Source organism: Colobus angolensis, unplaced genomic scaffold (genome assembly GCF_000951035.1).
Source record: "Colobus angolensis palliatus isolate OR3802 unplaced genomic scaffold, Cang.pa_1.0 Scaffold12, whole genome shotgun sequence".
NCBI lineage: Eukaryota > Metazoa > Chordata > Mammalia > Primates > Cercopithecidae > Colobus > Colobus angolensis.
Window position 1 is genome coordinate 11,594,857 of NW_012113141.1, and position 10,859 is coordinate 11,605,715.

A 10,859-nucleotide genomic window follows, 5' to 3' on the forward strand; every position below is an offset into this window, starting at 1 on the left:
TTTCACCATGTTGGCCAGGCTGGTCTCGGACTCCTGCCCTCAAGTGATCCACCCGCCTCAGCTTCCCAAAGTGCTGGGATTACAGGTGGCCACCACCACACCTGGCCTAGTTCCTGGTTTTTCTGTCCTTGGAAACTGCTGTCAGGGTTCCCAGGAGACTTTGAATGTAACACTAATACCTTCCTTTTATTGAGTGCCTACTGTTTACTGTGTTGGGCACATTGTATATATTACCTTTTGTCCCGGAAAGAGTTTTACAAGGTGGGGATTATTGGCCCCATTTCATGGTGTGATGAAGATGCTAAAAAAAAAGCAAATGTTGCCCTCAGCTGCCGCCATGGGAGGTGGGCATCTGGAGCAAAGGCATGGCAGGTTCTGCTCTGCCCTATCTCCCGTTGGACCCCTTCTAGGGGTTATGTTGGATTTGGAAGTCACGAGGAGGAGTCCACTCAGACAAGAGCATCCTGATGGGGGCTGCCTTGAGATGATGGGGAGTGAGCCCTGTTTAGCTGGAAATAAGGAGAGAGAGGTACCCTTGGTCAAGGACTATCATGTGAAAGAAGGGTAACATTTGTCCTGGAGTGTGGAACATATGGGGAAATATTTGGCCTGGATAGCAGGCAGTTTTTAAAACATGGAGCAGACTGGGCACAGTGGCTCACATCTATAATCCCAGCACTTCGGGAGGCTGAAGTGGGTGGATCACCTGAGGTCAGGAGTTTGAGACCATCCTGACCAATATGATGAAATCCCATCTCTACTAAAATACAAAAAATTAGCTGGATATGGTGGAGGGCGCCTTGTAATCCCAGCTGCTTGGGAGGCTGAGGCAGGAGAATCGCTTGAACCTGGAAGGTGGAAGTTACAGTGAGCCGAGATTGTGCCATTGCACTTCAGGCTGGGCAACAAGAGTAAAACTCCATCTCAAAAAAACAAACAAAAAACAGAAACAACAACACCAAAAAAAATAAAATAAAATAAAAGAAAGAAAGAAAAAAAGGAGAAAACCTCAGAGCTAGTGGAAGGGGCCTACCCCCTGGGAAGCAGCAAGCTTCCTGTTGCTGGTGTTACACAAGCAGAGCCTGGCTGCTTTCTAGGTGAGGCAGTTGTAGAAACTCTTTGGGTTCAGAGTCCTGGGGGATTTTTAGGGTTTCCTTGAACGCCTAGAGCCTGTATGTCATAGCTTCTGATTTCATAGGGACTTCCTGTTCACACAGCTGGGATCTCTCCCAGCCCAGATTCATCATGTCTCGCCCATCCCAAGGGCTAAATTTGGAATTTAATAACAACACTTTGGATTTATGTGGCCCGTTTCCTTGGAGTCATTACATCTGTTACCCCATTAATTCTCCTAACATCCCTGGGTGGAAGGTGAGGGAGCCTGAGAGGGGAGAAGGAACCTCTTTGGCTTCTTCACCTCCTGAAGGGGAGAGGAAATGGCAGAGCAGGAGCGGGCCAGGGCTGGGCGAGCGTCTGCACCACAGCCCTGCTGGCTTTCCCCTCTCGTAAAGAGCAGGTTGCTCACTGGATGAAGAGGTGTCTCCCAGCGGGAAGCTCCTGTGTTGGACACAGTCTATGGGTACATGAGTCTCCAGGTGGACTCTTTCAGGGCTGGGAGTGGGTAGACATCAAGGTGGGCAAGATGAAGCCTGAGCCCCAAGCTTGGGAGGAGACCAACATGTCTACCATGAACCAATTTGCAGAGCGGGATGGTCTGGAGGCAGCAGGATGGCAACCTAGGGAAGGGGGATTTGAGCTGAGTTTGGAAACAGTCCTGGAGAGCACCCTGGAGTTCAGTTTTCCTACCTCCTAGTCACGTGGTGTGGGTGAAGGCTATGACTTGGTGAGCTTTCCCAGGGCATGGGTGGCCTAGGGTGCTCCTCAAGATCCTAAGGCTTGGCCTGGAGTGCTGCTGGGCGAATGGCCAGAGAGCCTGGGCAGGCAGAGGAGGGCTGGGGATTAGTGCAGGGAAGGAGCCGCTGGCACTGGCCGTGAAGGCGGAGTGGGAAGGGAAGGGAAAGGTGGCTCTGGTGGAGGGCTCTGTGGGGCAGAGGCAGATTGGTGTGGGGGTTCTTGTTTACTCCAGACCATGATGTTTTCGTTCCTCCCTCTGTTCTGAGGCTTGAACTCCTGCAGGTACTTGGCTTTTACAGCCCTCCCAAGTGCTCTTCCTTCAAGCTTTGCCACTGACTGCTGCTGATCTTCCCTGGTACCAAGTGAGGGAGGTTCAGAATCCCAGGTCACAGGCTCAGAACAGGGCAGCTGGAAGGCACCTGGATAATCCTCTGAGACTACTCTCTCCTTCCCGCTTTTGCGGACGAGGGAATTGGGGCTTGGAGTGCAAGCATTGGGAAGCATTTCCCAGGAAGAGAGATGCACAGATGTGAAGAACTAGAAGGCAAGAGAAAGCCGGGGGGTTGTGTGGCAGGTAGAAATGCCAGGACCGTGGAGTGTGTGGACATGTGGCAGATTGCAGAGGGGCTATGGCAGGTATTTACAGGTGGGCGTTACCTGGAGGAAGACTGGAAACAGAGAACAGTGCTGCCAGGCGTGCCTTTTAGAGAGGGCACTGGTCAGAAACGGAGACTTGATGTCGCCTGCCTCACCTGGTCCTGCTGGTTCTCCCCACCCTGTGGACGGCGACTTGCTCCTCCACTTGCCAGAAGCCTTGTCAGCAACCTTGACTCTGTCATACCACACCCAGGTCATCAACAAGTGTTTTGGCTCTTTCTTTGAAATCCACCAGGAATCCAGTTGCTTCTCCCCACCTTCCCGGCTCTCTGGTCTGGGCCACCAATGTCACCGTCATGCCCACCTTGCTGCATTCCTGAGGATGCTTCATCCCTCCACCTTCTTCTCCACTCAGCAGCCAGCAGTGCACCGTGGAAACTGGAGTCAGATGAGCTGGCACCTCTGTTCAGAACCCTCCAGGGCTCCACATCTCACTCACCCAAATGCCGAGGACCTCCCCAAGCCCCCACAATCCTCCATGACCTGGCCTCTGGCCTCCCACCACCTTCCAGCTCCAGCGGCTCCTAGCACATTTTAGGCTTGCCTTCCTGGTCTTAATTTTTCCTCCTCAGCAGTTGATTTTATTAGTTTCTTGTTTATTGATATTTTCCCACTAGAAATGAAGCTGCGTGAAGTTACAATTTTTTTTTTGTTGTTTGTTTTTGGTCTGTGTTCCTAATTAGCTCATTGCTGTACCCCTGGCACCTAGAACAATGCATTGGAAGCAGCACACAGTAGTCTAAAGAAATACTTGTTGACTGACTGACTGACTGACGGAATGACGGCTGTGTGGGGAGTGGATTGGGCTGTGAGGCAGAGGCTGCGGCAGAAACTCAGGCAGGAGGTGATGGTGGTTCTTGGGGCTGTGGAATGCCAAGTTTAGAAACTCTTCCTCTGCTGTGGCACATGAACCAGTCACTTGAGAAGGCTTTTAGATTTAGTTTGCCTAATCCCCTCTTAGTGCATTGAGGAAACTGAGGTACATAAAAGGAATTCCCCACCAAGTTAGGGGCAAAACTTAGCCCCCTGTGTCTCCCAGATGGATATCTTCTTGTTTTTTTCTTTTCTTTTCTTTTCTTTTTGAGATGGAGTCTTGCTCTGTCACCCAGGTTGGAGTGCAGTGGTGCCATCTTGGCTCACTGTAACCTCCGCCTCCCAGGTTCAAACGATTCTCCTGTCTCAGCCTCCTGAGTGTCTGGGATTACAGGTGCACACCACCATGCCTGGCTAATTTTTGTATTTTTAGTAGAGATGGGGTTTCATCATGTTAGTCAGGGTGGCCTCAAACTCCTGACCTCATGATCCACCCACCTCGGCCTCCCAACGTGTTGGGATTACAGGCATGAGCCACCGTGCCCAGCTGTACATCTCGTTATTAAAGGCCTCTCTGCTCTTTGTTGGGGAGGGGGAGATGCCTCTGGTGGGAAGACCAGTGTGGCAGTGACTGTGAGTGTCTGTTAGTGAACTTGGTGGCTGGGTGAGGGTCTGTTGTGGTGACTGAGGACGCATACAAAGTGCTTTTCTCAGTGGTCACCTTGGGGTTGGTGAATAGGGAGTCAGAAGATGGCTCCTGTCCTAGGGCACTGCCAGTCGATTTGGAAGATGAGATGCCTGCTTAGCAGTTTGAGGAAACACAGACCTTGGAGGATCTTCTGGTTGCCTCTTCAAGAATTCATTCTATTCCCCTTCTGCTCCCACAATTTGCTTTTCTTGGGGGTGTGTCTTGATTGGCCCAAGCCAAGAAAGTGTGGCGTCTACTCCTGCCGTAGCAATAGCTTAGGAATAGGCAATGACCCAGACCTGAACCAATCAGTGCATGGAATTGCCCCTGGCCAAAGTGGTTGATTGAGGCTGGTGCAACCAGAGTTGTGAGAAGGCTCTCATTTGATGGTTGGAGAGGTCACACTTGCTCCAGAGGTCATGATGTGCAGATCTGAGGCTTGGAACTGCTGCAGACGTTTTGCTACCACAAGGGAAGCCAGGCTGAGGACACAGTTGACAATTTGGAGCAGGGCAGAGCTGAGAGAACAGCAGGGAAACAGCCAGAGTCTTGCTCAAGCCTCCCTGAAGAATGAAAACCCCTGGACTCTAGTTATGGGGGCTAATAAATGTTGTATACTGTTTAAGGTAGTTTGAGTTGGTTTATCTGTCATTTGTTATTGAAAAAGCATTTTTTTTTTTTGGCTGGGTGTGGTGACACACATCTGTTAGTTCCAGCTGCTTGGGAGGCTAAGGCAGGAGGACCGCTCGAGCCCAGGAGGCAGAGGTTGCAGTGAGCTGAGATAGTGCCACAGCACTCGCTCTGGCAACAGAGCGAGACTGTCTCAAAACTGAAAGAAAAGAAAAAAGAAGTTTTTCCTTTTTCATCAAAAATTGTATTAAAGATTTTCTGTGTGCTGGGTTCTATAATATATTCTTATAGGGAATAAGACCTATATTATCCTTACCCTCTGAGAGCAATAAAAAAACAGAAATACCGAGGCAGGCAGATCACTTGAGCTCAAGAGTTTGAGACCAGCCTGGGCAACATAGTGAGACCTGTCTCTATTTAAAAAAAAAAAAAAAGAAAAGAAAAGAAACACAAATATCACACGTAATTATAGACAGACACATAGCCAAGTTGAGGAAGAATAGAAGCAAAACCGAAACAGTTTTTCTGGCCTGATCACTGATGAGATAGAGATCATTTATTTGCCTGGTCTTTGCTCTAAAGATCTGGTTTCTTGTTGGTTTTCTCCATGTTACTCATGAACCCCAGGAATTCTGGAAAATTCTCACCTTTCTAAGATCAAGAGAAGGTGTAGCAGTAAGGAGCACTTTGAGTGTCAGGGTGACAGAGCCCAGAGGCAAGGCCCATCTGCAGGAAGCGAAGTGACAAAATCCTGGGCGGCCCCTTGTTTAATCCTAGCATTGTCAAGGAAGAAATCTTAACTGATATTTGGGTGATAGGCAATCATGGGGAAGTGTGGGTGTGGATGGGGATGGCCAGAGACAGATGTGACTATTTTTTCTTTTTCTTTCTTTTGGAGAAAAGGACTCACTCTGTTGCCCAGGCTGGAGTGCAGTGGCCTGATCAAAGCTCACTGCAGCCTCGATCTCCTGGGCCCAAGTGATTCTCCCACCTCAGGCTCCAAAGTAGCTGGGACCACAGGCGTGCGCCACCATGCCTGGGTAAAATATATTTATATATGTGTGTGTGTGTATATATATAAATAAATATATATGTGTACATATATAAAATATATGTGTATATATATATTTTCTTTTTGAGACAAGGTCTTGCTCTGTCGCCCAGGCTGGAATGTAGTGGTGTGATGATTGTTCACTGCAGCTTCAACCTCCCAGGTTCAAGAGGTACTCCTGCCTTGTCTCCTGAGTTGCTGGGACCATAGGCACACACTACCACACTTGGCTACTTTGTTTTTCCTATTTTTTGTAGTGACAGGGTCTCCCTATGTTGCCCAGGCTGGTCTCGAACTCCTGGACTGAAGCGATCCTCCCGCCTCGGCCTCCCAAAGTGCTGGGATTACAGCTGTGAGCCACCACATCTGGCCAGCTGATTGTTTTTTATTTTTGTAGAGAGGTGGTCTCCCTTTGTTGCCCAGGCTGATCTCGAACTCCTGAGCTCAAGTGATCCTCCCTCCTTGACCTCTCAAAGTGCTAGGATTATAGGTGTGAGCCACTATGCCTGGCCAGATGTGGCTTTTACTTGAAATGTGCTCGAGTCCTGCCTAAGTCCCGCTTCTCTGAGAAGCCTTCTCTCCCACCAGACCTGGAGGGCAAGTGCCAAGAAATGCTCTGAGCTGTTTCTTCCTGAAAGTGGGGCAGCTTGGGCTGTCAGCATGGTTTCTAGCACCGTTGGGGCCATGGAAAGAAATCTGTCTTCCTACAGAGTCACTGGCTTTTTATCCTTCCCTTCTGTTCGTGGACATGTACCCTCTTGGGAGGGTATTGATTAGAGGCGACAGCACTGATCACGCCTTTTACAGGGGTCTGTGCACACGTCCACATGGGCACCTGTTAGCATGTGCTTACTAGAGCTACAGATGGCTTCCTGCTGCCCCACAGGTGGGGTTCTTTACCTTACTTTGCCCCTTGGTAGGTGATGACCAGTGGGCTCCTTCCTGGAATATTTATACATGCAGAAAAAACATGAACTTACAAAGAAAACCAAGTCTGTTCAAGTACACTTAGCAAAATATTTCAACATTTGTGATGAAGTAACACAAATGTTTCCTTATTAATGCAATAATAGCTATCTTGTGGCAGGCCTAATTACTACTATAATTCAAAGTAGGGATGGAGACCCTACTGACATTTGAAATATCTGTAGCAGCTGTGATGTTATATGAAAATATCTGTGATTTCTACTGGCCACGAAGTCTCTGGAAATGCTCAAAGTACAGGGATTTATTATCTATATTCACGTTGGAAAAATCTTAGAAAAGAACCAAAAAAACAAAAATCTTGGAGGTCAGGTCCAGGTGCGGTGCTCACGCCTGTAATCCCAGCACTTTGGAAGGCTGAGGTGGGTGGATCACCTGAGGTCGGGAGTTCAAGACCAGCCTGACCAACATGGAGAAATCTCATCTCTACTAAAAATACAAGATTAGCTGGGGTGGTGGTGCATGCCTGTAATCCCAGCTACTCGGGAGGTTGAGGCAGGAGAATCGCTTGAACCCGGGTAGTGGAGGTTGCAGTGAGCTGAGATTGCACTATTGCACTCCAGCCTGGACAAAAAGAGCAAAACTCTGTCTCAAAAAAAAAAAAAAAAAAAAAAAAATCTTGGAGGACAGTGAAAATAAAGATGTAACTTTTTTCCTATCCAAGTTCATGGGACCCCTGCATTCTATCCATGGACCCCATGGGGAGTGGTTGTACATCCCAAGTTAAGAACCCCTGGGTGACAGGTAGTTCAAAAAATGCTTGTGTGTGTGTGTGTATTACATTGTGTAGATATATGCACCTATGCATCTACCAGGATTCTCCTACCCACAGAGAAAGCTACGGGAGACACCTCTTCCCACTCCAGGTGGGCCTGCTGTGCACACACACACACACACACACACAGTCACAGGTATGTCAGAGACACACTGCATGTGTACATGCACATGCTTGTATGCAGCACATGGGGCCATGTGCACACACCCCCCGCAGAAGTGTACACACAACTTACACTTATACCTGCCCACAGAGCTGCCGGGACACATGCTCACACACAGAAGCATGTGGACACATATGCCTGGCTCTGTACCCAGCGCTTCGTGTACACATGTGCACACAATTCTAAGTTCTAGGCAGGGTGGACAGAGGAGGTCAGATTCATGCCATCTGGACGCTGTCCCCAGGCACTAAGGAGGCCCAATCCAGGAGGATCAGATTTCTACCCAATCCACTCTCCCCAGGTGCAAACCAAGGAGCCAGTGAAGCTCTTAATCTGCACCCTAATGGGATTTGGTCAACGTCGCTGTGCCACCATGAGTGGGGCTGCCACGGAGCCCTCGATTTGAGCTTGTCTGACCCTGTGGTGGGGGAGTGGGGCAGTGGGCCCAGTACAGTGCGGGGGCCTCCTCAAAGGAAAGCGTTCTTCATTGGTAATGAACATTATGTCTGCAGAAACTAATGGCCCAACCTCCTATTCAGTTTATGTAAAATAAAACAGGCCATATGCTGCTGCTTTCAGAGTTTGGGTGTTTAAATTAAATGTTGTTCAATGAATATTCAAGCCCATTTGCTCCAAAGTTGTGCTCAATGTGTTGGTGGCTCTCATCTCCCTCCTTCCTCGCAGCCCCTCCCTGCTCCAGTACCCAGGGTATTAAGCCATTAGAACGGGGTGTGAACATCCAGGCATCTGTCTTCCAACGGAAAGTTGGATATTAAAATGCCGGAGCAGATGACAGTATAAATAAAGACATACAGTGAGAGGCTCGTCTGGTTATTTTTTTGTTTGGTAATTAAGACTGAGGAGGTTTTGACTTAAGTTCTGTCTTATTGAGAAACAGAGGTAGGGGGCTGAGACCATTCCACCTCTTCCTCTTTACTTTGCCCATCTGCCTAGAGAGGGGCTTCTGTGTTGGCCTCCATGTAACTGGCTTATTGATGAGTGTCATGTTGGTGGCATAGAGATGTGAAATGATTTTATTTTTCTCCAGATCCTTCTCTCTGCTGAACTCTGTCAAATTATCTTTAACCCAAGCTGCAGCAGAGTCCAGAGTTTTATGGTCACTTGTAGCTGAGTCTGGTTCAAAACTGGCTCATTTCTGTTGGAGCTCCCACCTTCCCCATCAGAGGCCAGACCCGTGCTTGGGTGAGGAAAGTGGGGAGGGGCAGTGTCTCTTCCCTCATGCCTCTGCCCACTCCAGAGTCTTGGGTCTTCCTCTCTGGGGTTGGAGGCAGGGCTTCCTGTGGGGGTAGAAGGTGACTCTACTGTGACCCTGCTTCATCAACAGTTTGCTTCCCTGGCTGGTGTGCTGGTTTCCATGTAGATGGTGGGGCAGGTGTCCTTGGGACAGAGTTCAGCTCATGCCAGCATCATCCATCACTGAATATCCCTTCCGAGAGAAGCTGGGGGCTCTCTTCAGCCCTGTGAGTGGTGCACTCCCCCAGCCCTCTTTCTGAGTGGGGCATTGTGTCTCCTGGACTGTCCTGGGATTCCGACCCATCCTCTGACCTCCACATCTCCATGTGGCTCCACAGGAGGGGCCGTGGAATGGGGGTGCAGAGGCCCCCACTCTTTTATTCCTGAGGAGTCTACCCTGTGCCTTCCATACCCTGCTGGTGGTGTAGGGTCTTCCACAAGCCCTCTGCCTTCTGAGATCTCTAGGGGGACGTGGGCACCGATGCTCACATCTATTCCCAAGCTCCAGGTGTCCTGGGTTAACCTTGTGGGAGCACTCCCTCCCTAGATCTTGTTCCTCTCCCACGGCAGCCACAGAGTGGTACTGCAGATCCTGCAGGTCGGCAGGCACCTGACTGGGGAGGGAAACGCCATCTTCCATCTTTCAGGCACCCCCATTTCTTTTTTTCTGTGATAAGGAAGACTGGGGACTCTTTTTACATTTAAGTTTTGAATAAATAATATATTTACATGATTCAAAAACCGAAAGAATGTAAAAGGCAAATATCAAAATATCTTTTTTTATTATACTTTAAGTTCTGGGATACATATGCAGTACGTGCAGGTTTGTTACAAAGGTATATACGTGCCATGGTGGTTTGCTGTACCCATCAACCCATCATCTACATTAGGTATTTCTCCTAATGCTATTCCTCTGCTAGACCCCCACCTTCCGACAGGCCCTGGTGTGTGATGTTCCCCTCCCTGGGGCACCCCCATTTCTATGAGGGATTCTTTTGGAGCGCCTCTCATCACAATGATGGCTCTCTACATGACCACATCCCCCATCCCCTCTTTTTTCTCTTCCCTCACCAGTCTTTCCTATAGATGGTGTGTGTTTGTGGTTTGGAGTGGAGCCTGGTATTAGAGGGGCTGGTTCTGTTTCTTTTTGATGAAGACCTTGGGGACATGTCTGCCACTGGTGGGTCTCTTTAGATATGTGATTGTGAGCACATGTTTGCCTTTAGCTTTGTTTCCAGTGTCTTGGGGCTATAGTAAAAAAAAAAAAAAAAAAAAAAAAGAGAAGAAAACCACCGGGGGCAACATAGTGAGACCTGTCTCTATTTAAAAAAAAAAAAAAAGAAAAGAAAAGAAACACAAATATCACACGTAATTATAGACAGACACATAGCCAAGTTGAGGAAGAATAGAAGCAAAACCGAAACAGTTTTTCTGGCCTGATCACTGATGAGATAGAGATCATTTATTTGCCTGGTCTTTGCTCTAAAGATCTGGTTTCTTGTTGGTTTTCTCCATGTTACTCATGAACCCCAGGAATTCTGGAAAATTCTCACCTTTCTAAGATCAAGAGAAGGTGTAGCAGTAAGGAGCACTTTGAGTGTCAGGGTGACAGAGCCCAGAGGCAAGGCCCATCTGCAGGAAGCGAAGTGACAAAATCCTGGGCGGCCCCTTGTTTAATCCTAGCATTGTCAAGGAAGAAATCTTAACTGATATTTGGGTGATAGGCAATCATGGGGAAGTGTGGGTGTGGATGGGGATGGCCAGAGACAGATGTGACTATTTTTTCTTTTTCTTTCTTTTGGAGAAAAGGACTCACTCTGTTGCCCAGGCTGGAGTGCAGTGGCCTGATCAAAGCTCACTGCAGCCTCGATCTCCTGGGCCCAAGTGATTCTCCCACCTCAGGCTCCAAAGTAGCTGGGACCACAGGCGTGCGCCACCATGCCTGGGTAAAATATATTTATATATGTGTGTGTGTGTATATATATAAATA

General features: G+C 48.6%; 1 protein-coding gene across 1 annotated transcript in view; it reads left to right on the plus strand.

Annotated features, from left to right (window-relative positions):
* Nucleotides 1–3,255, plus strand: part of RPS24 (ribosomal protein S24) — a 22,729-nt gene extending 19,474 nt beyond the window's left edge. Inside the window, exon 5 of the mRNA XM_011928822.1 lies at nt 2,320–3,255. Within this exon, the coding sequence (XP_011784212.1) occupies nt 2,320–2,395 (76 nt within the window). The 3' untranslated portion in view covers nt 2,396–3,255. The remainder of the gene's footprint in view (nt 1–2,319) is intronic.
* The last annotated feature ends 7,604 nt before the right edge of the window (nt 3,256–10,859 follow it).